The sequence below is a fragment of the Gymnodraco acuticeps genome, unplaced genomic scaffold (assembly GCF_902827175.1).
Source record: "Gymnodraco acuticeps unplaced genomic scaffold, fGymAcu1.1, whole genome shotgun sequence".
Taxonomy (NCBI): domain Eukaryota; kingdom Metazoa; phylum Chordata; class Actinopteri; order Perciformes; family Bathydraconidae; genus Gymnodraco; species Gymnodraco acuticeps.
Window position 1 is genome coordinate 1095031 of NW_022992090.1, and position 27915 is coordinate 1122945.

The 27915-nt window shown below is 43.2% G+C and overlaps 1 protein-coding gene across 4 annotated transcripts; it reads left to right on the forward strand.

Moving 5' to 3' along the window:
- Window positions 1–1407: 1407 nt before the first annotated feature.
- eomesb (eomesodermin homolog b) lies at window positions 1408–27859 on the forward strand. 4 transcript variants are annotated; one of them, XM_034202706.1, is made up of 8 exons: window positions 1408–1534; window positions 2766–2836; window positions 24183–24802; window positions 24963–25117; window positions 25397–25518; window positions 25824–25982; window positions 26249–26310; window positions 26501–27859. In XM_034202706.1, the coding sequence occupies exons 3-8, from the start codon at window positions 24282–24284 to the stop codon at window positions 27330–27332; spliced, it is 1851 nt and encodes a 616-aa protein (XP_034058597.1). In that variant the 5' UTR covers window positions 1408–1534; window positions 2766–2836; window positions 24183–24281; the 3' UTR covers window positions 27333–27859. The 4 variants fall into 4 exon arrangements, with proteins under 4 accessions (XP_034058597.1, XP_034058598.1, XP_034058596.1 ...); XM_034202707.1 differs by having other exon boundaries at window positions 1417–1534; window positions 2772–2836; XM_034202705.1 differs by lacking the exons at window positions 1408–1534; window positions 2766–2836 and adding an exon at window positions 21539–22979.
- The last annotated feature ends 56 nt before the right edge of the window (window positions 27860–27915 follow it).

Genomic DNA, 27915 nt, shown 5'->3' on the forward strand with positions numbered 1-27915 from the left:
CAGCAGACCAGAGCCAAGTGGAGCACAGATGATTGCACAACCAAACCACATCCAAGGGAAATGTCTATACTATACAACATTTATTTTATTTAGCAAATAATATGTCTAAGAAATCCAATGTAGGTATTTTCTACTAAACTCATAGTTGAAACCACAATATTCACAAATCTGATCAAATATCAAATTAAGACCCCTGATATTAATGCTGTATACGTTAAAATGGAAATAGCATTTTAGGGGTCACAAAGAAAATCAGATTACTTAATAACAGGTTTTTTTTTTTCATTTTTCTCAAATGCATATGGAAATATAGTAAACAGAAATAATGAATAAGGAAGACTTATTTTGTATTAAGTGACCAAACCAAGTGATTTTAATGGATTATAATGTTTTGCCACTTTTAAATAAAAGGGTTCATAATCTTTTATCGAAAAACAACAAAACAAATATTGCATGTTTTTCTATTGGGGGCACAATGTAGTGTGTATCATTTACATTTATGTTACTATTTTAAGTTCTAACTGTTCCTTATCATTTGGTGAAGAGACCAAATAGTTATTGCAAGGGAACCTTTTTTAATGCAAAAGCCAAATTGATATTATGTGATTTTAATTCATTTACCAATGTAACTGACTTGACTTACAATGCCGGACAATCAGTCTCTGAAGCAATTACATTTTGTTCATAACCAGAGTAAATCCTGCAAGTTCAGCCTTTAAGGACAGAAATCTTAACAGTATTTTTGATTTTCAGTTCAGCAAAGATATTCCCACAAATGTTTACTTTGGTCCATAAAATACAGTATAAAAAAGCTATGAATGATATGTCTTGAGAAGAAGGCAAGTGAGCAGCATCAAGTCCAGTTGGCTCTGTGGTGGAAGCTGCTCGCTGCCCCAGGTATCGTGCTGGCTTGTATGGCAGGGGCACGGGCTCCCAACACTGATCCAATATTACCCGAGCAGCAGGACCCCATGAACCTGGCAGAAGGAGGTTAGCAAAGTTAAACCCTCTTACTACATGCCTCAATGCTCAGGGACAACCACCAGCTCCTCCAACTGTCCACTGAGCAGAGAATGTCGAGGGGTCATACTGACACTTCTCGCACTTATAAGTCTCAAGATAAGCAGTTATTTGTGTATGATATGATTTTTTTATAAGCAAAGTCATGTAAAATTCCTCCAAAGCAATGTTAAAGTCGAGGTAAACAGCAAAGATAATGGTTTTATTATTAACACGATACATTTTAACATATAGGAATTTAATAACTCATTGATCCTGAAAGTAATTTGGATGAGCATACTGACTGAAACAGACTGTGTTTTTCTAAAGCCTCCTCTCAAGCCAGCGAGTAGGAGTAGGTGTGTTCTGATTTCCTCTGTGCTGCCTCAGTCCCCCACTCCTCCAGCTCTGTGTCTTCCAAGACGTCGTACGGCCGGCAGATGGGGCATAGAGATGAGATTTGAGAGAGTGTTTAAGCCCGAGCCATGGGGAGCCTCTTCAGGGTCGGTGGAGAGCAGATAATCCAACGACTCGGGTAAGGGGATTACACACCTACAGGCAGACCTATGCTGTTGGGTCCTGCTGTGGGGCACCTTACGCAGGTCACCCCTGTGAAATTTGGCGGTGGTAATTGTAGTCAATGTCAAGTCACTGCATTTTGATGTTAGATTAACTCAGCTAGGCGGATTCACCTTCCCTTGTAGCTGACCTTTATACTGATTTATGATTTACGACTATATGTAAATATTCTGTTGAAAGAGTCGTGGTGATGTGTGATGGAGTTTGATGGTGGAAGCAAGCATGGCTTCCAAAAAATCCAAAATGTTTACATTATCAGCAATAAATAATAATAAAGCTTTTTAACCAGACCTGATATGTATCACAGAAGTAGAAGAATAATACTTAGTTTCTTTTTAAATTAGGATGACAATAACTAACTCCAGCAAACCTGATTTGAAGCATCAACAGCTAGGTTAAATTAAATAGACTGAGACATTTATTAAAATGGTAATCCCCAAATTCAAAGATATGAGAGAGAAACACACATATTTCTGGGCAGAATCAAATTAAACAATATCCAATTGGGTCATACATACATGCTCTTTTGCTTTTTCGGTCATGTTGGCACCACCCAAGCAATGTCAGGATGCATTTCCTCTCAAGCAAGTGAAGGGGTGTGCCACTGTGCCACAATCTGCACCCGCTTCTCAGGCAGGCTAAACCCTTTGACACCACCGTTTTTAATTAAAATTACATTAGGAGTAATCAGCCAGAAGAGTTGGGGATGGAGGTCAGAGGCATCAAGGGAGGGCTGGGTGAGTGGAGGCCTGATTTGCATAGATGATAAAGGGGGAGAGTTTGACCCTAAATCAGTGATCTCTGCTGCAATGGTTAGGGTTAGATGTTGCTATTTTCATGCCTGGATAGCTTGTGGTTGTGTCATCTTTTTGTGGGGATTTCTACATTTGAAAAAACAGGAATAACAATACTGTAGGCAAATATACTATTTTATTACTAATATGTATTAATGCGCTGTACACCGAACTAGCAAATGTGATAATTAGTAGAGAGTTAATTAGATTAAAGTTGGATAACTTCCTCTAGTTTCTGCAATGTTCTCCTATCCTGTTCTGACATTCTCAGTGGTGATTCAGTCCAATTAACTTGTTGAAAGGCTTCTCTCTTTAAAAAGAGGCACATCTGGCTTTCTCACTGCATCTGAAAAAGAGGAAGACCAAATGTTAATATGACTTCCTTCTTCCCAGAAACAGGAGAGGGCTGAAGAGAGAAGGCTACAAAGACCCCATTCGTTCTCACTTGAGGGGCTCTCTGCAAGGTAATTATAAGCTTTATGAAAGTACACAGCAAAAAGCGGAAGAAACCCACCAAAAGAATGGAGGGACAGGAGAAGAAAATTACTTTTCCCCCTCTGCCTTCGCTTTATGGCCCTGTTAACAAGAGACGAGGCGGCAATGGATGGAGGAGGACTTCTTCAGGAGGCATCCCGGGGCTTTTTGCGGCGAGGAAAACAGCGTAGAGGGAGAGCATTCAGCCCTTCTTCTGTTTCTCCCATTCATTAAGGCAGCAAACCTTTGACCACTCTACAATGACCAGAGTTTTCCCTCATTACATGGTCCATCTTGATGAAAAGATGAAGAGGACAGAGGCGAGGAGAGCAGAAATAAAGACCACACTATTTGAATAGGGGTTTGGTATAGAATCCACTAGCACTAAACAACACCAAAGAGAACATCTTGTCTTTCGATCAAGTTTTTTTTCCCCATCTTTCTCCCCTTTCTTTTCTAGAATATGATCCTCTCTAGGCTTCTGTACCCACATTGCCTACACTGTGCTGAGTGTCTGAATGTGGTTAATTATCTAAAAGGAAAAGTTTGTACCTGTTGAAAAGCTGTCTTTGGTTGCCTGGTTTGTTAATGCCAACAAAAAGCAGCCATAGTGAATGGTCAGAGGACACCACATGCTGCGGGAGCCTTTCAGACATGTCCCTAATAAGAATGCCGTGCCTCTGAATGCATGCGGGGGAGAGGAAGATGGGTAAGAAGGAGAAAAGAAAAGAAAGGGGAAAAACATCTTTTTACCTCTCCATCTATAATTACTCCAAATGAAGAATAGGCTGAAGAAATGGCCCGGGAGACTTTCCATTATGACAGAAAAAAAACATCAAGAAGACAAAGCACAAGATCGATAGATTTTTTTAATGGATAAAAGACACGTTTTTATAACATCTCAGAAGTAAGAAAGTGCATCAGTGTGCGTATGTTTGTGTGTGAGAGTGTGTGTGCTCAGGTAAAATTACATTTGTGATTTAGAAAAATATACAAAAGCGCTGTCCAGACGCCATTATATTCACTCTATGAGTCCTCAGTCACTAAGCTTCAGTATGCAGATACAACAGGAAGAATATTTGCTTTTTGCATGCAATGCTCAGAGACCTTCATAATTATTGCTCCCAACATTCTTCTCTCTTTTCTCCTCTTCATGTCATCTGATGAAATGCATCCCTGAAGCAAGAAGAGGTCTGCCTCTTTCCTCTATGGTGTTGCAGGGAAATGTGTGTGTGTGTGTGTGTGTGTGTGTGTGTGTGTGTGTGTGTGTGTGTGTGTGTGTGTGTGTGTGTGTGTGTGTGTGTGTGTGTGTGTGTGTGTGTGTGTGTGTGTGTGTGTGTGTGTGTGTGTGTGTGTGTGTGTGTGTGTGTGTGTGTGTGTGTGTGTGTGTGTGTGTGTGTGTGTGTGATCCGCTGACCTGGGTGGAAGTGTGCTCTCGTGCTATAAATGCTTTCACACTCTCACAGGGTGTGTGGTAAGGCTCAGAGTTAAAGCTTGGCCGGCAGTGTTCAACTTGTCATCGAGGCCCTTCGCACCTTAGAATAATTCACTAACAAACACACACAATGTGCAAGGTGTTGCAAAAGACTGAAATATGTTAGAATTTCAACGTGTATGTGTTCACTCTATAGTGGACACAAGGGTTGGGGTCTGGATCGGGCTTCAAGTTGATATTGATTAAATTCCGAATTGAAGGTTTGACGCACACTTTTTTAAATATATATTAGCCGAGATCAATCTACACCTAAACTATGTTTTCCAAATAAAAAATGTTTATCTTGACTTATGGTTCTTGACTGTTGACTTATCTGTACCTTTTCTGTGTAGAATTGTTAAAAGATAAAGCTTAAGAAATGCAGTAATGACTTACATTTGACTGGATGTAAACTTATTTTATATATCTTAACTTTAAAAGACTCATTTGCTCAGCTTCTATTCCACCACCACAATATGAAAAGGTTATTTTGAAACCTGTTATTTGTCGATGATCCTCTGTGAGAAAAGTACTAGCACTGAAGGTTTCTGAGCCATTGACAGTGATTTTATAGGATCAGTAAGTGTGTGTATGTCATATATAATAATTTACACTCAAAATTGTGAAAAATACACCTTGCAAAGGATGATGCAAATCAGGCCCCTATCTAAGAGCAGCATGTTTATTCAATATAGACTTGTTGTCACTACACGCTGTGCATCTGTGTGTGTGTGTGTGTGTGTGTGTGTGTGTGTGTGTGTGTGTGTGTGTGTGTGTGTGTGTGTGTGTGTGTGTGTGTGTGTGTGTGCATGCGTGTGCGTGCATGCGTGCGTGCGTGCGTGAGTGTGTGTGTGTGTCTGTGCGTGCATGTGTGCGTGAGAGGGGGATAGAGTGGGGGTACGGAGGAACCCGGGCCTCACAAAGGGGATAGGTGCTAAAATATACAGCGAGAAAAACTGTGAATGTGACAGCTGAGCAATAGGGTGCATAGGGAGGAGTTGTGTTTCGTAGACAATGACAATCTATTTTTACTATCAGTAGTGGTATATATTTTCATCAGAATACGAATGTATCGTCTGAAAATTGTTTTTTGAAATGCTTTCTGTTGCACATTTTATTTTTGTTTTGGAAGTACCGTAGAGGGAACGTTATTCATCCTCAAAATCCTTTACATTTTTATTGTACCAAGTGTGGACCTATAGTGCAAATATAAATAAATTGTGTTTATGTCCTTGCACTGTATACAATTCCCCTTTTTATTATCTTTCCAATTTCTACTGCATAACTCCTAGCGCTCCTAAAGTAAGCAAACACAAACACGCACGCATGCACGCACACACACACACACACACACACACACACACACCCACACACACACACACACACACACACACACACACACACACACACACACACACACACACACACATACACACACACACACACTCACATAAACACACACACACGAGTGCAAAGGGGGCAGCCTCTCAATTATCAACCTCTCTCCAACCCTCTCAACACCTCATGATTCTCTGTTAATGACTGGATTAAAGCTCTGATTAAGATGCACTTAACCCATAAACAGCAGTCCCCATTCACATTCCGTCGAAAAGCCAATTAAAACAAGCTAAGACTTCAATTAAGACTGACAAAGGCCAGACAATATCAGAGGTTTTGCGGTTCTAGAGTCTTTTTTTTACTGCCTAGAGCAAAGATGTGGATCATTGAATTCAGGACTGGTGATATTTTGTATTATATTTTTTCTGGACCAAGAGTATGTATGTGTCAAACACAACAATTAAAGCACAAAATGGTTCTAGGAGGGAAGAGATGTCATATGTATTTTAAGATATTACAAAAGATTAAATTGTCTCCACGTCTTCATTATATGTCAGTTTGACTTACTCTCATTTTCTTATTTCTAGTTATTTTCAAGAAAATGCATTAAGTGATCACTGAAACATGACAAAAATCCTACATTTGTATTTGACAAGAAGAAAATGAACAGGGTAAATATGAATCAAGGTGAATTTTAAAGATCTACAATTAATCCAGAGATGATTATGTCTGTTTAGCTGCTTACTTTTGATCTTTTGTAGTGGTAAACAAGGGATTCCGACTGTTGCCTTCCCAACAGTTACCAACTCATACGGACATTTTTTACTTACAAACTTCTAAACAAAGCCGATTAATTAACTCTCAGGCTTATACCTCTGAACCATAAAGAGCTTACAAATTACCTTGGGGGAAGTGATTACAACCATGGAAAACAATAAATCAATCAATGAACCTAATGAAGCCTGCGTGCCGTCACTGGCATTTCGCTGGTACTCCCAGTCATCTGTGGAATAACAATGGGAAAATGGGAGATCATAGTTAAATTGTTAATCATAATGTGATACCACAGTCAGCAGATTCCTCATATGAGGACAAAAAACATGCTCAGGGTCCTGCCTGCCGGCTCAAAGAGAGGACATAATGCAGAATATATTCTTTCCACCTCACTAGAGAGAGGGACACTCTTCTAAAAGACACAGACAATGTATTACTTGTTTTTCTACCATTTTGATGCTACACTGTAGATCTAGTAATTCTTTATAGAGTGGTGCAGTGATGACGTATTTTGTAGGCCAGACTCTGAAGTTTGAATCGAAGGGGTCCCTCAACAAAAATAAATTGGATTTCACATTCCATCCATCTTCTCCCGCTTATCCGTGGTCGGGTCGCGGGGGTAGCAGTTCCAGCAGAGAGCCCCAAACTTTCTTTTCCCTGGCGACATCAACCAGCTCTGACTGGGGGATCCCAAGGCGCTCCCAGGCCAGCGAAGAGATATAATCCCTCCACCTGGTCCTAGGATTTCACATTGGATTTCGGTATATTGCAGAAAATAAGCGTGGTGGCCAACACAAGTTTATGATATACTTAACATGTTTTGCTCAGCAGGATAATTTTCAAATATTAACACCACTTTGTCATTTTAGTTTTTTGGAGTAAATGCAATTGGCAGAAATAAAAGCTTACGTAATGCTTACAACTAACTACATGATGGTCGCATGGCTGGGCATCACCACCGCTCAATTCAAGGCGGACTCATGTCGGCATGATGACGTTTAGCAGTCTCACTTAGCCACTTGTTTTTAACCGCCATTTTTATGACACATAGAAGATTTGGACATTCACGAGTGGAGTATCTACTCGCATATTTCATGTCGTAGAACAAAACTGGCAAATCTCTTCAGCTCGTGTTAACCATTGTTAGGGACCATTCAGTATAGAAACAGGACACAGGACTTGTTTAGAGAAACTGGGTTTTTTTATTTACCCAAACATTCAAACACATTATAAACCAAGAATCTTTCATAACTAAGCCTATAAAAGAGGTCAACAGAAAATAACTCTAATAAGTAAAACAGTAATAAACAGGTGTTACCTGAACAAACTGAGAAACAAGGAACATAATGGCTTGGCCAAACCAAATAGAGAACAAGGGGTAAATAAGATTAATACAATACAAAAGGACACAACACCACAATTCCCCCTTTGACAAGGAAGCATGTGGTTTGGCCCAATTGGGCCCAATTGGCTGCTTGCAGTTTTTACGAGTCCTCAGGTCTTCAGCCTCAGCCACACCTTTTGCTGAACCAGGAAGTAACCACCCCAAACGTCTAAGGTAATTCAAAGACAAATACAGTTATTAATACAAACAAATACTTGTGTTAGTTGGGCTTAAATGTGTGAAAATAAACGAAATACTGTCAAGTTACAAGCAAATATAAAGTTTACCATTTAAATCAAATGTGTAGTGTTAATTGTTGTGGTTTACTGAAACTGAAATGAGTTAAACTAGTGGAAGTGAGGTTGCAATGTAATTTATTTACCCTGCGTGGCTGTGGCCATCACACCATAAACCTTATAATAATAATAATAATAATAATAGATTTAATTTGTTAGCGCTTTTACAGGTGCTTAAAGATGCTTTACAGATATAGTGAAGATAAAATAAAATAAAGGAACAACAAATAAATATATAGTTAAAGTCAAATAATACAAAAACAATCACACATTAAAAGCCAGATTGAAGAGGTGAGTTTTTGTAAGTTTTTTTGAAGGTGGTGAGGTCAGTGCAGTCTCTGATGGGTTGTGGGAGTGAGTTCCAGAGGGAGGGGGCAGCGACGGAGAAGGCTCTGTCCCCCCAGGTCCGGTGATTGATGCGGGTGGGGATGGATAGGAGGTTGGCTTCTGATGAGCGGAGGCAGCGGGAAGGGGTGTGGTGGTGCAGCAGGTCTGTGAAGTAGGGGGGTCCTGGTTGTTGAGGGCTTTGTGAGTAATCAGGAGGACTTTGAAGTTGATTCTTTGACGGACGGGGAGCCAGTGGAGGTTCTGGAGGACGGGAGTGATGTGGTCTCGGGAGCGGGGTGTGGGTGAGGAGGCGGGCAGCAGAGTTCTGGATATGTTGGAGTTTATTGAGGAGTTTGGATGGTATGCCGTAGAGAGGATGCTATTGCAGTAGTCGAGTCGTGATGTGATGAATGCATGAATCAGGGTTTCAGCAGCAGAGGAGGAGAGTGATGGGCGGAGACGAGCAATGTTTTTGAGGTGGAAAAAGGCGGTCCTGGTGATGTGATTGATGTGGTGAAACTGCTCTCATTGCTGTCACGGAGGAACTGCACACTGCCAAAACTGCATCCCTCTCCTCTGTCATCATCCTGTTGGACCTGTCTGCTGCATTCGACACGGTGAATCATCAGATCCTCCTTCGCACTCTCCAAAAACATGGAGTTTCAGGCTCTGCTCTTTCCCTCCTCACCTCATACCTGAAAGACCGTACCTACAGGGTGACTTGGAGAGGGTCTGAGTCCGACCCTTGTCAATTAACTACAGGGGTCCCTCAGGGCTCTGTTCTTGGTCCCCTCCTCTTCTCCCTGTACACAAACTCGCTCGGATCAGTCATTAGCCCGCATGGTTTTTCTTACCAATGCTACGCTGATGACACCCAATTAATTCTGTCCTTTCCCCGCTCAGAGACCCAGGTCGTTGCACGCATCTCTGCTTGTCTAGCTGACATCTCTCAGTGGATGTCTGCTCACCACCTCAAGCTCAACCTTGACAAGACTGAGCTGCTCTACCTCCCGGGAAAAGATTGTCCCACTCTTGACCTAACAATCAACATCGGCACCTCAGTTGTTTCCCCGACTCAGACTGCAAGGAATCTGGGTGTGACCCTAGATAACAACCTGTCCTTCACTGCAAACATCGCTGCTACAACCCGTTGCTGCAGATACACGCTTTACAACATCAGGAAGATACGTCCCCAGCTGACACAGAAAGCGACTCAGGTTCTGGTCCAGGCTCTCGTCATCTCACGCCTAGACTACTGCAACTCCCTCCTGGCTGGTCTACCTGTATGTGCCATCCGACCTCTGCAGCTCATCCAGAATGCAGCGGCTCGTCTGGTCTTCAACCTTCCTAAATGTTCCCACACCACTCCGCTCCTCCGCTCCCTTCACTGGCTTCCGGTAACTGCTAGAATCCACTTCAAGACACTGGTACTTGCTTACCATGCTGCGAATGGATCTGGCCCTTCCTACATCCAGGACATGGTTAAACCGTACACCCCAGCGCGTGCACTACGCTCTGCATCAGCCAAACGACTCGCTGCGCCCTCGCTGCGCCCTCGCTGCGAGGGGGACCCAAGTTCCCATCGGCAAAAACACGTGGGTTTGCTGTCCTGGCTCCAAGATGGTGGAATGAGCTCCCCATTGACATCAGGACGGCAGATAGCTTGCACATCTTCCGGCGCAAACTGAAAACTCATCTCTTTCGACTCCACTTCGAGCGTTAGAACTATTAACGAAGCACTTTTATACTAATAAAGGACTGGCTTACCTAAAGCCAGTTGAGTAGCACTTGAAATGTTTGGCTATATGAAACCTGATGTGCTTATATGATTTTGTTTTCTTCAAGGTTGTGTCTTCCTGGTCGAATGTACTTATTGTAAGTCGCTTTGGACAAAAGCGTCAGCTAAATGCAATGTAATGTAATGTAATGTGGTTGAATTTGAGCTGACTGTCGAAGATGACTCCGAGGTTGCGGATGTGAGGGGGGGGAGATAGAGTGTGGCTGTCAATGGTGAAGTTGAAATTCTGGATGTCTTTGATACGGGATGGGGGGCCGATGATGATGATGTCTGATTTGGCACTGTTCAGTTGGAGATTTGGTTTGTTTGCATCCATGCTTTTATTTCTGAGAGACAGTTGGTGAGAGTGGAGTGTGTTGTGGGGGTGATGGTTTTTGTTGAGATATAAAGTTGGATGTCATCGGCGTAGCAGTGAAATTGAAGGTTGTGGCGAAATTATTTTGCCAAGGGGGAGCATGTAGAGGATGAAGAGGAGGGGGCCAAGCACCGAACCCTGGGGGACACCTTGGGACAGAGGAGCAGTGGAGGAGGTGCAGTTATTGATGTTGATAAACTGATGTCTGTCGGTGAGGTAGGATTTCAGCCAGGAGAGTGCAGTGTCAGTGATGTTGAGTGATGATTCGAGGAGGGACAGCAGGATGGTGTGGTTAATGGTGTCGAATGCTGCGGTGAGGTCGAGGAGGATGAGGATGTTCAGGTTGCCAGAGTCAGAACGAGAGGAGGAGGTCGTTTGTGATTTTCAGAAGTGCTGTTTCTGTACTGTGTTTTGATCGGAAACCGGATTGAAATGGCTCAAAGAGATCATTGGAGCTGCGGTGGGCTCTAAGTTGTGAGGCAACGACACGTTCAAGTATTTTTGACAGAAAGGGGAGATTTGAGATAGGCCGGAAGTTGGACATGATGTCAGGTGTGAGTCCAGGTCTTTTGAGAATGGGTGTGACAGCAGCCAGTTTGAGAGAGGGGGGAACTGATCCAGATCTGAGGGAGGAGTTAATGATGGTGGCGATGAGCTGGGAGATGGCAGGGAGGCTCTCTTTAACACATTTGGAGGGTATTGGGTCAAGTGTGCAGGTGGAGTTAATTCCAGTCATGAAGTCGGACAGTTGCATGGGGGTCACAGGGGAGAAGTGGGACAGGGGCTGTGAGGTGAAGGGGGAGGAGCCAGGAGAGGAGGTGGGGGGTGCTGATGAGGGTGTCAGATTGCTGTAAATGTTGCTGATTTTGGTTTGGAAAAACGAGAGGAAGGAGTTGCACTGTTCGGTGGTGAAGGACGAGGTGGCGTTGTCACAGGGTTTGAGAAGTTTGCTGATGGTGAACAGACGCTTGGGGTTGCTGGAGCCAGACTGAATGAGTTGTGAGTAGTAATTAGACCGGGCTGCTTTGAGTGCATTACTGTACTGCTGGAGATAGTCTTTGTAGATTTGAAGATGGACTGTTAGTGTGGTTTTCTTGTGTTGGCGTTCAAGTTGACGTTTCCTTGATTTCATTTGGCGGAGTTCGGGGGTATACCAGGGGGCGGAGTGTATGAAAGAGACATTTTTTGTTTTTGTGGGGGCCAGTTCATTGAGACAGAAGGAGAGGGTGCTGTTATAATAGTCCACAAGTTCAGATGGGTTTTCAGAAAGTGGGGGGGGGGGGGAGACAGACATCTTGCAGGTAATGGAGGCAGTGATTGCTGAAGGTGAGATGGATTTGAGATTTCTGTAGGTTATTGTGCGTTTTTGCTTTTGGATGGGGATGTTGATGTCCATGATGATGGCCAGGTGATCAGAGATGTGGAGATTGAGGCTGGACAGATGATGGATGGTGAGACCAGTGGAGCAGACCAAGTCCAGGATATGACCACGGCTGTGTGTTGGGAAGTTGATGTGTTGAGAGAAGTTGCAGCAGTGAAGGGTTTCCTTAAATTCAGAGGCATATTTGCAGGTCGGGTCGTCAACATGAATGTTAAAATCACCTAAGAGCAGTGGCGTTTTTATATGTACAAAAGTGGTGGGGCACAAACAACTTAGATGTCTATAGCTTCTGCAGTGAGGTTCATGGCTGGTGAGGCACTGGCACTGACTCTTCAGGTTTACAAATATTATATTTTGACCTAAATCAAAATATAATATTATTTTCAAAAGCTTTTTTTGTCTGATGCTTCAATTAATTTTAAACAGACAGTTCAACAAAAGGATACCCAAAAATTGTAATTTTATCATTTCAATATTGAATTGTTCTCTCTTAGTAAGATCCCATTTTCAATAAAATTGCAGTCTTACCTTGACTTGAAGATTAAGTCCATTTGCCTACCCTTCTGGACAAAAATCTCTAACAGCTACGTTTCCCACTGACCTTATTTGGAGCTATTTTCTAAAATCCTATGGAGAAATCTCATTGCTTTCTTGTCGAGGGAAGCCAATGCGCCGCTTACTTCCGGGTTTTAGGACGCCTCACTGCAGCTCTCTCGTCTCCTCTTCACACACCACACTTTTCGCGGCACACGTACTTACAGCCAATCAGCTCTGAATGATGTGAGATGACGTATGGTGGGGATGGCACCACTATGCCCCTATGGTCATAATTTTTTTGCCACACACATTAAATAGGAAAATATTCTGAGCATGCGCAGTGTAGTTTTTACAGTCACCGTTCACTTAGACAGAGAGAGGGAGGGGCAGGATCGGGTTTTGTCCCACATGGCTCTAAACAGCTCAATAGGCACACACTGTATACCATGGGTCGGCAACAGGCGGCCCGCGGGCCATTGTTGGCCCGCCAGCAATAATATTTGGCCCGTAATTTTGAGAATCAAAAATAAATATATATTTTTTTTATTTTATTTTATTTTTTTACAACATAGGACCGACACATCAGGGTTTCCGTTAGCCGCCGATCGATCGGCCGCCGGTCATTATCGGCCGCCGGTCATTATCGGCCGATATTCACTCTTAATAGTTTGATCGGTGCTCTCTAAATTGGCCGATCAGGAGAGCTGGATCTGATCGATATGGACATAAACGCGAGTGAAGTGTAACCGGACCGAGAGAGAGATCAGATCAGCTGCTGAGTCTGATGGAGACACGCAGCTCTGCATGATCACCTGAAGCCCCGCCCACTGTTTAGCGAGCTGCATGAGAAACTGACGGGCTGTCAGGAGAGAGAGGGAGGGAGAGGGGAAAAGAGAGCATCCGTTTCTCCCGTGTTATTATTCAAAGTTAATGTAAACTTTTGAATAATGTACTTCATCTACTAAAAGGAGTTTGTTTGAATGTAATAATTATGTTGTTTGTTGTTTGTGGAATCATTTATTGAAAAATGAATCTGAATTTGTTGATCTGTAACGATTATAAACTGAAGCAATATAAAAATGAGCCCCATTAACTGAGTTTTAAACATCAGCATATCCGGTCCTAGTCCGGTGATTACCTGCTAACGGAAACTCTGCTACACAATTCTTATTATTATTATTGAAACATGACCGGTAAGTTTCAAATTTGTCCTGTAAAATAAATTCTGTCCCGACATATCCGCTTACATTCATAATGTCAGCGGAGGGAGGGGAAGCGGCGCTGTGGAAGAGCAGAGTGGCGAGGGAGAGCTGTCATCTTCCCTTTTCAAGCTTCAAACATGTATTTATAGTGTGATTTTGGAAATAAAAATGTCATATTCTGAAAACCAAGACTTTGTTTATTTAAAATTAAACAAAACACCCGATCCCCGAAAAACTATTTTTTTACGCAAATCCACGTTTATTTTGAAATGAGCCGTTGCAACTTTCGACTGATTTCGATAGAGCGGGTCACATATGGCAAATGTGTGGTTGGGGGGGAACCAGGTCAATTAAAGTACTTATTTAACTATTAAATACATTGAGTTTGAGTAAAATACTTGGTTACTGATTAATTTAGGTTATAATATATTAAATTGCAAAGCAAAACTGCTGTAATTGATTTATTTTGTCCTTTGGTATTTTTTTAAAGGTTTTCAACCTGAAAGAATCCTAATGTGTCCTTGAAAAGTTGAAATAAAGAAAAGGAAAAAGGATTCCAGTTGTCCCTCAAGCCTCTCAAATGTGGGCAAACACTCAAATAAATGCCAAAAACCCAGAGAACTTGACAATACTTATCAGAATAAAAGTATGTTAAATAACACTGCTACCTAGTTAATAACTCTACTTTACTCAGTGGAGGCTCGTCCATTGAGGAAAGGGAGGACCATCCTCCCTACAATTTCAGAGAAAAATAAACTTTGAAGAGAACAATAAATACACCTCAATTTAAAAGATAAGTCTGTTAAAATACAGATAATAGCCCTGGCTTTGGGGCTGAAATGGGGCTAGAGAGGACGAGCCTGGGCGGGTCTAGCCAGAGGCTCTGGATTGGGCGCCTATATCATCAGTGAACCAATCAACAGATCTGACTGCGCATCAGAGTGTTGATGGGGAGGCTTATCAGCGATATGAGAGTTTTTTCTGAACCGGGTAACAGGGGCGCTGCGCCCTCTTACCAAAATCAATTCCTTGAATTAGGCTTTGATTATGTTCTGGCCCGCCATCTTGCGGCTCAGCAAAAAATTGGCCCACGGCCAAACTTACTTGCCTACCCCTGCTGTAGACACTAATTAGAAGCACACAGACTAAAACAGCAATGTACAGACGAATCCGATGATTAAACATGATCTTAAAATATATTTTATATATTTTATTATTTATTTTTTGCATTTTGTTGTAATCATTATTTTTAATACTTTCTGCTGACACTAGGTTGGGCTGTGACGGGGATTATGGTAGCTTGTATTTCCTTTCTGATAATTGCAGCTATACCACCACCCCGCCCTTGTGGGCGAGGTTTGTCAATGTATGTGAATCCTGCTGGGGTGATTTGATTTAAAGAAAAATAGTCCAGGGGTTTTTACCATGTTTCGGTCAGATACAGAAAGTCCAGGTTATTGTCTTTAATGAATTCATTCTGTCACGATTCTCATGTTATGTCACGTTTGTAGTTTTGTATGTTTGGGTGTTTGCTGTCATGTTTTCCTCCTGGGTTATTGTCTGGTCCTTTTCCCTGTGTTTTTCCTCCCGTCGTTAGTTTCCCTGGTGTGTCTAGTTGTCTGATTGTGTTCACCTGTTGTCCTTGTGTTACTCCTCCCCTGCCCGGCTGTTTCTCGTCTCGTGATTAACCCTCCCTGTATTTAGTCTTGTCTCTTCCTGTGTTCAGGGTTGGTTCGTCTTTTGTTGGTGACTGAGTTCACCGGTGAGTGTTCTGTTTTGTCTGTGTTAGTTTCATTATCCTTGAAATAAAGGTTTATCAGAGTTATCTGCATTTGGGTCCTGCTTCCTTCACTCAACCGTGACAGTACGAACCAACCAGAAATGGACCCAGCAGATGATCCATTTGAGGTGGAAATACAACATTTTTCCTTTGATTTGGCTTGCTGCTATGATTGGTGGAAGGGAGCGTCCAGTGTTCTGCAGAAGGAGGCCGGTTGGCTATGGAGAAACCAGACTTGGTGAAATTCTTACCTGCTGGATTTTGAACTTCCTCTGGGTGTGTGATTTCCAGCCTACTGACTACAAACGTCTCGGTGTGTTCCGTCTGGAGTCAACCAGTGCTTCTGCCCCAGTTCCTGCTGAGTCGTTTTCTGGAACTCGTCTGGCTTTTGGAGGTCCACGGAGCCTTCAGGCGGCTTCTAAGAGAAGGAGTAGCAAGTCCAGGCTAGCAGCCCCAAGAGCCATGATTCCGGTCCCAGTTCTGGCCCCAGCGGCCATGGTTCCGGCCCCAGCAACCATGGTGCCGGCCCCAGTACCGGGCCCAGCAGCAATGGTTCCGGCTCCAGAACCGGCCCACACAGCCATGGTCCCAGCCCCAGTCCTGGCCCCAGCAGCCATGGCTCCGGCCCCAGCAGCCATGGTTCTGGCTTTAGTACCGGCCCCAGTAGCCATGGTCCCAACTCCAGTTTCGGCTCCAGGACTGGCTCTCCGGCCGACGCCAGCTCCCCGTGTCCTGTCGGCGTACCGGCCGACTCCAGCACCTCGTCTCCTGTTGGCTCTCCAGCCGACGCCAGCTCCCCGAGTCCTGTCGGCGTACCGGCCGACACAAGTTCCCTCTCAAGTCCCCTCTCAGGTTCCCTCTCGAGTCTCTTCTCGAGTCCCCTCTCAAGACCCATCTCAAGACCCATCTCAAGACCCCTCTCAAGTCTCCTCTCCAGTTCCCTCTCAAGTCTCCTCTCCAGTTCCCTCTCAAGTCTCCTCTCCAGTTCCCTCTCAAGTCTCCTCTCCAGTTCCCTCTCAAGTCTCCTCTCGAGCTACCTCTCGAGTCACCTCTCAAGCCACCTCTCGAGTCATCTCTCAAGTCTCCTCTCCAGTCTCCTCTCAAGTCTCCTCACGAGTCCCCTCTCAAGTCCACTTTCAAGACACTTCTCAAGTCTCCTCTCCAGTTCCCTCTCAAGTCTCCTCTCGAGCTACCTCTCGAGTCACCTCTCAAGCCACCTCTCGAGTCACCTCTCAAGTCTCCTTACAATTCAACTCTAAAGTTCCTTCTCGAGTCATCTCTCAAGTCTCCTCTCCAGTCTCCTCTCAAGTCTCCAAACGAGTCCCCTCTCGAGTCCACTTTCAAGACACTTCTCAAGTCCCCTCTCAAGTCTCCTCTCGAGTCCCCTCTCGAGTCCCCTCTCAAGTCCCCTCTCAAGTCTCCTCTCGAGTTCCCTCTCGAGTTCCCTCTCAAGTCTCCTTTCGAGTCTCCGTTCAAGTTCTCTCTCGAGATCCCTCTCAAGGCACCTCTCAAGTCACCTCTCGAGTCTCCTCTCAAGTCCCCTCTCGAGTCTCCTCTCAAGTCCCCTCTCGAGTCTCCTCTTGAGTTCCCTCTCAAGTCCCTACCCAATGTCCTGGTCCGTTGGAGGTTCCGCTGGGGGTCCTGCCAACCCTGTGTCCTGTGCTGTTGGAGGCTCCGCCGTCTACTCTTCTGCCGGGGGTCCTGCCAACCCTATGTCCTGTGCCGTTGGAGGTCCCGCCAACTACTCTCCTGCCGGGGGTCCTGCCAACCCTGTGTCCTGTCCCGTTGGGGGTCCCGCCGACTACTGGTCCTCTTCCGTGGGGGATCCTGCCGAAGCCTGTCCCACCGGCTCTGGTTCCTGTCCGGCCGACACCGGGTCCTGCCTGGCCTCCGGAGCTGTCCCGTCAGCGCCTTCCTGCCCGGCCTCCGGAGCTGTCTGGTCTTCGCCCTCGAGCCTGGCCCCCTGAGTGCCGCGGTCTTCGGCCTCGAGCCCGGCCCCCTGAGTGCCGCGGTCTTCGGCCTCGAGCCCGGCCCCCTGAGTGCCGCGGTCTTCGGCCTCGAGCCCGGCCCCCTGAGTGCCGCGGTCTTCGGCCTCGAGCCCGGCCCCCTGAGAGCTGCGGTCTTCGCCCTCGAGCCGCGGTCATCGCCCTCGAGCCCGGCCCCCTGAGTGCCACGGTATTCGCCCTCATACTCGGGCCCCTGACTCTTCCTGCCGCTGCCTTCGCCCTCATGCTCGGCCCCCTGAGTTTGCCCGCTGTGGTCTTCGCCCCTCCATGGACTCTACCTTGTCCCCGGGCCGTCCGCCCGAGACCCCCACCTTGGACTTTGCCTTGCCCCCGGGCCGTCCGCCCGAGATCACTTCCGGGCCCTCCGCTGTGCTCCTGGGCTGTCAGCCCAAAACCCGTCCTCCAGACCCCCTCCACCCACCCTGCTGGCCCCTAGTTTTGTTTCTGCTTGAGGTTTTAGAGACGTCTGGAATCCGTCCCTTGAGGGGGGGGTTCTGTCACGATTCTCATGTTATGTCACGTTTGTAGTTTTGTATGTTTGGGTGTTTGCTGGCATGTTTTCCTCCTGGGTTATTGTCTGGTCCTTTTCCCTGTGTTTTTCCTCCCGTCGTTAGTTTCCCTGGTGTGTCTAGTTGTCTGATTGTGTTACTTGTCCTTGTGTTTCTCCTCCCCTGCCCGGCTGTTTCTCGTCTCGTGATTACCCCTCCCTGTATTTAGTCTTGTCTCTTCCTGTGTTCAGTGTTGGTTCGTCTTTTGTTGGTGACTGAGTTCACCGGTGAGTGTTCTGTTTTGTCTGTGTTAGTTTCATTATCCTTGAAATAAAGGTTTATCAGAGTTATCTGCATTTGGGTCCTGCTTCCTTCACTCAACCGTTACACATTCAGAATTCATTCATTATTTCACTGTAAACGGTTAAAAAAAGAAGACTTTGAAATGAAGAAACCAACACGGTAAAAGGCATTTTCTGGGTTTTATACAGGCTCAGTGAGAGGAGAAGCAGAACCAAGTGTAATGAGAGAATTGGTGAAATGCAGTAATTATGATCCAAACTATTTATTCTCACGAAATATCACCTATGTATATCTTTATAAAGGTTGGCCAATCGGTAGTGTCTAAATAATAATGTCATGCTCTATTAAAAGCCTCTCTGGATTTTCTTTAAATTGAGATCAGAGGTCATCCTTGTGGTGAGTATGTCCATCACATACTCACCACAAGGATGACCTTGCTTTGAAGCACTTCAGCAGGGAGTATATTTGACACTTTTCTCAAGGTTTATTCACTTCGCAGCACCATGCAAATGAATCAGAGGGTGCAACTGATGTTCCATCTTGTTTTCTAACCCAACCTCAGCACTGGTTAAAAGCTTTTTGATGGTATTTTCATGTCCTCATGTTTTCATGAGGATCAACTTGGTTTTAATCAAGGCTCTTGACTGTGACCTGACATCAAATTGTGACTGATTTAAGGGGGGCTGTGACACTGGCAGATTGGTGGGCAGGGACTCTTAACAGTACAGATTGGGTGATAATGAGGAAGTGCTCTAAACAGGCCCTAATTGGTACTTCTGTAACTTCCCCTCAGAAAGTGATTTGGGGAGTCATGGGTCTTGGCTGAGGGAAGCTAGGAGGATGAATCTCTTGTGTGAAGTTGTGAGCGGGGTGAATTGGCAAGGCGGGCTCAGCCACTTGATCATCAGGGAAATGTTATGCTCTCGTGTAGCAAAGACAGTTAAAAAAAAAAACAGAAAATACGCAGTGTTGTTCTTTTGCTTCAAATAAATGCATTTGTTGAATGCTAGCGCAAGAGCTTTTCCAATATCACTGTGAAGTTGTTATCACTGTGAAGTTGTTACAACTGTCGCTCTACAAGTGACATAGGTGATACTCCAGAGTGCAAACGAAGTCCCTATGTTGCATCACATTTGAAACTATAGAATATCTACATGTTTACTTTAATTAACATCACTTGGCCTTTCCTTAAAAAGAGCTCCTTAATCTTAATGGGACTAATTGGTAGATAAAGGTTAAATAAATAGGACTTCACCCGCCTTCTGTATTTGTCAAGAGATAATCGGAGAGATAGCCTTCCAGTATAAAGTCATGCAAACAGGATCTCATTAGCAAATGCAAATGAGAAAACACCAAATCTTCGCAGAGAGGCAGAAGTGTATCTCCATGGGATAGCTGGAACATGACAGCTCACCACCCGCCCCCACGCTGAGCACCAAATGTGATGGTCCGCTCCTGCTGCTACTCTTAACAGGATGTAGGACCAGACCATAAATGTAAGCATTGGGAGGGTGGGGATAAGGAAGTGGGTCGCTATAGAGGCCTTTACCTTCTGCCATTTAAAGCTGTAAAAAAATGTGTGACTATTGTGAAAAAACAATCAAAATGGTATCTGTTTAAAAGTTATTTATCAAGAGAGGGTTATATGAGCAATACAATACAAGATAAGATAAACCTTTATTAATCCCCATAGGGAAATTCAGTAATAGCCATAAGAGATTTTGTTTTTTATATAAAAGGATAAACCGTATATTAGAAAGTAAGTAATTAAACTCAGAAAAGCGTGTGCATTATCTACCTTTTATAAATGAATTTCTTACTTTTTTTTGTATCTGAGCTTGAAGAACTTTTGATAAGGAAATAAATACTTTGACCAAAGAAAGTTGTTATTTTATGCAATGGTAACTAATTAACACAAGGAAGTAAAAGATGAGCTGTTAAAATCGAATTACAAATGTTCATGGGCTGCAAGGTAGAATAATTATCTTTGTATGCAAATCACATCACAAGAGGGGAGGACATAGTTCTGGGTTCCTGTGTGCTCTGTGAAGGCCACTAGGAGGGCAGAACGCTGAGATCATATTCAATTAAAGTGATAATTAATTAGGTTTGTATGTCTGTAAGTTGTTGAGAGGGCATTTTCCCAGGAAGTGAAAAGGCAAACCCTCACTGCCAATCAGATCTCTGGTGTGGAGAGCGTGTCTGTCGTGACATCACAAGCTGTGGCGGGCAGAGTTCCTGGCATGGCTTCAGACCAACAGACCTTCTGCTGCCAGCAGGGCGGCAGTGGCCCAGGGCAGGGCGGCTATGGCCAGGTCACCAGCTTTTTCCTCCTGCCTGGCATGAGCACTGTGGGAGGGGGGGGGGGGGGGGGGGGGCAGCACAGATGGCAAGATGTCAGAAACAGGCCTTTAGACGTGTCAAAAAGCAGGCACAGCTAGGGAAAGCTGCTCATCGAGCGTGACACAGACACAAGTGAGGCCATCATGCAGACAGGCTGACCAATACACTCATGATAACCAAATAGCATATTCGCATAAAGGATTTTTGTTACATCTGTGGTGAAAAGTTATGGATTTTTAATCTAGAACTTGATATTGTTTTACATCACAGAGAGCTATAGTATTTATTCTGCCCTTATGCCCAGAATAAAATCAATAAAATGCTGGAAATTGATTTTTAAGATCCTTGGACAAGTTTTAAGACAGATTAAATGCTTTAGTTTGAATAAAAGCTCTGTTTTTTTACACAAAGAAGTATGATCAAATTATTTAAAAAATGGCATACTCTGTGTTAATCATGACAAATCCAAAGTATATGAACATATATTGGTTATTTCAACATATACAATCATTTACACTAAAAATCCATTCACAGTGTATGTGTACTGGAGCTTTCATGCCGCTGTAAAGTGGCATATTGGACTGGCTCCACTCTTTTGATGTCACAATCAGGCATGTATTAACCAGTTCTCCATCTTCAGATTTAAGGTGGGCACATAATAAATGTCCCCCTATCATTAGATGAATGTTCAAACAGCGTGAAACTGCACACCGCACACCATCCAAGTGCAGTATCAATAGACACATTTTGAGTGGAGGGGGGACCTTTAAGATATTTCTGAAGGCGAGTGAATGCAGAAAATGTGTGAGAGTGTGGGAAACCCTGCACTGCAGGGACAAACAGAAACTTTTCAGCACTTAACACTGCTGACTAACTGTTTTTACCATCCATACATTTGACCATATGTGTTTTTGTGTTAGATGGGTCATTTGCTAGATGAAGAAAGACAAAGCTAAAGTAAAGAGAGGTAACATGCTTGGGTTTCAATCAAATTAAGATAGAGTGAACAATTGGTAAGATACAAATAGTAAATGATCTAAGAATAAGAGTACAAAGATCCTCTCAAGCAGTAGGTGTAGGGGAACCAGGGGAAAAAGTTATAATTTTAAACTTAATTTAGGACCACTAAAACTTCTTGTGCACAGTTAGTTCTGTGAATTCTCACTATATATTCATGACTTCCTGAAATAAACAACTCAATGAGTTTATCAGTGCAATCAGCAGAGATGTATTAGCTTGAGATTGTTTGCTGTTCAAACAGTTTACCCAAATAGTTGATTTGTCTTGTTTGATGTTCAATGTGTTTATTTCAGAGGTGGTGACCTGATTCAATAATCCTCTCACTGTCATTGTCATGTAAACTTTTCTAAGAGCGCAGCAGCAGCTGAGCATCGTCTGGGGTTGAGGAGAGCTGGGCTTTAAGTGCCCCATTCACACAGTAATACAGCATCATTTGGAGTCTGAATTTGGTTCCCTTTGAAATAGAGATATGAGTCCCTATAGCTCCCAAATGATCTGTGAATTCTTTGTGCTTTTGTGACAGAGGTATGTGTATATTGGGGAAACAGTTCGGCAACATTCATCATCAGCAGTGTACGTTTTTGTTGGGGATGAACCAAAGAAAAAACCAAGAGAGCCACAGGTTTGTATAGTGACATTTAAAATAACATGTATTTGTGTGTATTCTTTACACTAAGTTTTCACTCTTTTCAGACCGTTATGGAAAAATCCCAGAGATGCAAAGTAACACGTTTAGCAACAATAGTTTATATCTCTAAAAGTTACCTTGAAGTGTATTAGCAGTAACTCTTATTCTGATTTGGGGCTTTTTTTTGGCTATTTTTTAAGATATATATATATATATAACCTTGTGGCCGGATCAGCACCTTCCAGATATATGAACATAAAACTGGATTTATTTCAATTTGAGACTTTATATTTGTATACTTCACCATACACGTTGCACTACAGGCCCCTAAAGGAACTATCTAAGCCCTGAAGGGAGAGTTTTTGTTGGTGTATGTGAGGAGGACGAGACGAATGAATTGGGGAAGAGCCTCACTCGTATACACCCTGGCAGTGATGTGATGCCCCTCCCCTGGAGATCAGAGGAGAATCTGATAATAGGCTGCTATCTGTGCGTTATGGCCACACAGAGAGAGCGCCTCTCCTATCAGAGCATCCTCCTCCTCCTCCTCCCCATGACTCAGGCTTTACTTTTACTCCAACATGCTGTCCTGTGCTGCTATGGACTCAGATGAGAAGGCTACTTCGCGCATTGATGTTGCCTAAGTTTTTTATCGCTGAAATTATTCGCTTGAACGAAAACAGGAGGCATTTTCCCTTGGTAAGTTTATATATTTGTATTTTTAGATAAAAATGAGTACCTTATGCATGACACTTCGATTAAACATTTGATCATTTAAAAATTGAAACAGAATATACATGGAAACTGTAATCGCTCCAAAATACACCTTCAATTATTTGAAATGATTTACAGGCAATTGAGACACATTTTATTGTATACACATTTTTCTTTTAACGTAGGCCTATTTTCTTTTATTTGGATAGGATATTTTACATTTGTTTTTTTTCTCGTTTTCTCACTCCGAACTGTCTGATCTAACCAACATCACAGGTTTCTTCAAACGGAAACATAATTGGCTATTTCTCTATTTCACGTTGGGTATCCCGTTGGGACACAGAGTCGTTTCAGAATTGAATGAATGCAAATTCATTATCTCTGAATAATAATTTAGGATTAACAGCATCCTGTCTATTATCTAGAAAGTCGCTACATGTTTACATTTATTTGTGTGTTGATAAAATAATAAATACAGATCTGATAGCGTTTCGTAATTATGTGTGATTATCTTGTAAAATATGAAAATCCATTAGCCTATAAGAACAATTTGAGTTACTACAATGTTTGCGGTTCAAATTGAACATTTAAAATGTTGCACTAATTTCAAGAATCGTACGCGAGCTTTCACTTCAGATTTATATTACAAAGTTACTCCACCAAAATCGTATCATTTGTCGTAAGATTAACGAGAAATCTCGAGGAGGTTAACCACCTGAAGTATCATCATTTATTTTTGATTTGGTCCGTTAGTTAGTCAGTTAGCTTAGGCTACATATAGGCTATTTGTTATGGTTGTATTTGAACTATTGACTTTAGTGGCCACGGCAGTTTATTTTATTACCTTGAATTATATCAACAATTTTCATCTGATTTAAAAAAAAGAAAAATAACTAAAGGAGAAATAGAAACGGAGGTCTATGGTAAATATGACGTCGGCTACTTTAAAGTCAGTGATTTGTTATAGACAATAAAATAATCAGTTCAAGTTTTGATAGACTTCAGGACCACACCCTGAATCACTGCAGGAAGAAGTGATAATGGCTTTCATTTGAAGACGGATTACTATTTGTTCGTCTGCTTATTATGGCACCAGTTTAAGGCCTTTCAAGTTATGGTAAACCAGGTAACCGACCCCACTAACTTCATGGGCTGCTATCAACCGCATGCATATGTTTCTGTCTTCAGACTGGTGTGGATGCTCGCATGAGACTCCTGGAAAAAAGAACCATTTTATCTGGGATCGAAGTAAGCAAATAATCTCCAATACAAGGCAACAAATCAGTCATGCTCGGCGGTGAAGGGGAGAGCAGCAGCTTCTCCTCTAAGGAGTCAGCGGGGGACAGGCGCAAGTCTCCGGCTGTAGAGGCGGAAGACCCGGCGGCTGGCAGCAGATACACAGAGCACGGGATGGGTGCAGACCGTTCATACTACCTCCATTCTTCTGTTTCTAAACAAAGTCTAGAAACACCGAGTCCCTGCTCTTTTATCCCTTACACCCCCTGTGGGACGGTGTACACCCCGTCCAGCGCCACCAGGTACCCCTCATCTCTCCACCTGGGCTCCGTGCTGCCTCCCGCGGGGTTTCCCCCCTCCTCCGGCCGCAGTCACTTCAGCCCGGCTTACCAGCTCGGGCAGAGCCCCGGCTGCCTCTACCCGCCCTACACCAGCTCTGGCTCGGCTCTGAGCAACCTGAATCTACCCACCATAGGCCCGGGGATGAGGGCCCAGGTTTACCTCTGCAACCGGCCGATGTGGCTCAAGTTCCACCGGCACCAGACCGAGATGATAATCACCAAGCAGGGCAGGTGAGATGGAGGGTCAGGAGGGTGTATCTTTAGTGATTTTCATAGGGATTTAGTGACGTGTCTATTCATGAATTATATCTTTATTTGCTCGGAAACAAGGAGATTTTTTTGTTATGCTAAAACTTTCTGTAATTTGTTGTATTTTGCTGTGTGTCTGCAGACGGATGTTTCCGTTTCTCAGTTTTAACATAGCTGGTCTCAACCTGACGGCGCACTACAACGTGTTTGTGGAGGTGGTGCTGGCGGATCCTAACCACTGGAGATTTCAGGGTGGCAAGTGGGTGACCTGTGGGAAGGCAGACAACAGCAGCCAAGGTACTGAAACTGTTTTTCAACATTTCCTTTAGTTCGATGTTGAATTGATGTTCGTGTTGGGTTATACATTAAGGGCTAACTATCTTGTTTCAATAATAAAAACTAAACATTTTGGAAATAAGTGAAACGGGGAAATAAAATATTTCTTATTTGAAAAAAAAGAATTGTATTCAACCTTTTTTTACGAGTAGTTTTGAAATAAGGTGTGCAAAATCACGTATTAAAAAAACAATAATTCAGTAACTTATGGTTCTCTTTCTCTTTATTTATTTATTTCAGGAAACAAAGTGTACATCCACCCAGAGTCTCCAAACACCGGGGCACACTGGATGAGACAAGAGATCTCCTTCAGCAAACTGAAACTCACGAACAACAAAGGAACAAATATCAATACTTCACAAGTATGGCAAAGCAAAAAAAAATACAGAAATAAAATTCCCTCCCGAATATTAAAATAATTAGTTTTGAAATGTATTGTAATACATCTTAAAGTAAAACAAATATCTATTAATAATGTGGTGCATGCAAACCATTTAATTTGGAGAAAAAAACATAGCACATTCGTGTGTATTTTAAAACTATGAACAACTTTTTTTTAAAACGTCATTATTTGTGTTTGGAAGAAAATGTATTTGCGTATTTTGGCCAAACCATTTGTAGATTACATATTGGTTATTGTAATGGCTTGGATGGTGTTTACATGCAGATGGTTGTCCTGCAATCGCTGCATAAGTACCAGCCCAGGCTGCACATCGTGGAGGTGACGGAGGACGGGGTGGAGGACATCAGCAGTGAGGGGAAGACTCAGAGCTTTACCTTCCCAGAGAACCAGTTTATAGCTGTGACTGCCTACCAGAACACTGATGTAAGCATTAAAACAAACACACTTCTGTGTATGTCTATAGAAAGTTATTATTGCTTCGTCTAAATTCCCTGTTTTACAACAATTTATTTGTTTTGTTCTATCAGTGTATTTGTAAATTCCCATTAAAATTCAACATTGGATGACATTTCCTAATGTTAACATTATGTTTCTGTAGAAATGTAACTGCATGATGCTTCTTTACATTTTTCTCTGCTGATCTTCACATATACATATTAATTGTATCCTTCCATTTTGCTTTGTTATAGATCACACAGCTGAAAATTGATCACAACCCCTTTGCCAAAGGATTCAGAGACAATTATGATTCGTGAGTATTTTTACTTCATTGTCACAACAGTTATAAACTGAATATAAAAATACAATTTTTACAACATAGGGCTTTCAGTTTTTTATTGCATCAAACTCTGTTGTAAATGGTTTCTTAAATTTGCCAACTTAATTTTTGTTGTTTCATGGGAGTTTGCCAACTCATTTTGAAAGATGTTTTTTTTACCCAGACACTGCCCTTCATTGACCTCAAGTTCATACGTACATATATTTTCCAGGATGTACGCAGCCCCAGAGAACGACCGCCTCACACCATCTCCTACCAGCTCTCCCCGTTCACACCAGATTGTCCCTGGGGCCCGGTACGCCATGCAGCCCCTCTTCCAGGACCAATTTGTCAATAACCTCCCTCAGAATCGCTACTACAACAGCGAGAGAGCGGTGCCGCAGACAAACAGCCTCCTCTCACCTCAGGCAGAGGACGCCACTTCGCAGAGGTGGTTTGTCACCTCCATGCAGCAAGGGGGAAACGGCACTAGCACCAACAAGCTAGATCTGACACCCTATGATGGGGAATACTCAAGCTCCCTGCTTCCCTATGGTATCAAATCCCTATCCATGCAAACATCCCACGCTCTCAGCTACTACCCAGACTCTCCCTTCACCACCATGTCTGCAGGCTGGGGGTCCCGAGCAGCATACCAGAGGAAGGTTTCTCCAAGCCTTCCTTGGTCCCCAAGGCCCAGCACCACCACTGGTTTTCCAGAAGACTTAGACAAAGTGAAAGCACAGATAGAAGAGGAGGTGAACGGCAGTGCAAGCCTGATCTCCTCCTGGACAGAGACTCAGCCATCAGCTCTGTCCTTAGACAAGGCAGATTCATACTCAACGGCATGCAAACGAAGGCGCTTGTCTCTCAATGGCCCCATCACAGAGGACTCAATCTCTGACATCAAGTGTGAGGACTTGGCCTCTGCTGCCATCAACAGTAGCTCCTATATCAAAGATGCCCCCTCATCCAAATGCATGGCAGCTTACTATTCCTTTTACACAAACCCTTGAATGGTTTCTCTCTGAAATGTTTTGTCTCTCATTGTGGCTGTTCTTCATCTGCCACCTTAAATGAGAATAGATAATATTTTGCTTTTCATATGTGGACAGTCAGAATTTGTCTCGGTAGTGATACATGTTGTGATAATATGTATATTTTTTTCCTTTTGTGGTAAGACAGAAAAAGTTCATATGACATACAGTAAAAGGTTAAAGGGCATGGGAGGCACAATAAGCATCCCGTGTTAGCGTGTTCCATCTATTCTGTCCTTCTGTTTACCTGAACAATATATTTTATCGCCACCTCATTTATGTAACTCTGTATTTTAAGTTTTGAAAGTGCCAAAGCATTTTTTAGGTTTATCAGTGTGCATTCATTACTGTATCTGCCTTTACACTGATGATATGTGTTTACAAATTATTTATTGGAGGCCTGTGAATATGACATTCGTGCACTCATAAAATGTGAAGATAATATGCTGTACCTTCATTACAATGTTCGGATATTTGATAATAAAAGGCATATGTGTTCTACTGAGTATCTGAATGGTTCATTGTGTCTGTTTGAATACAATATCCTTTATGTATTATGGGG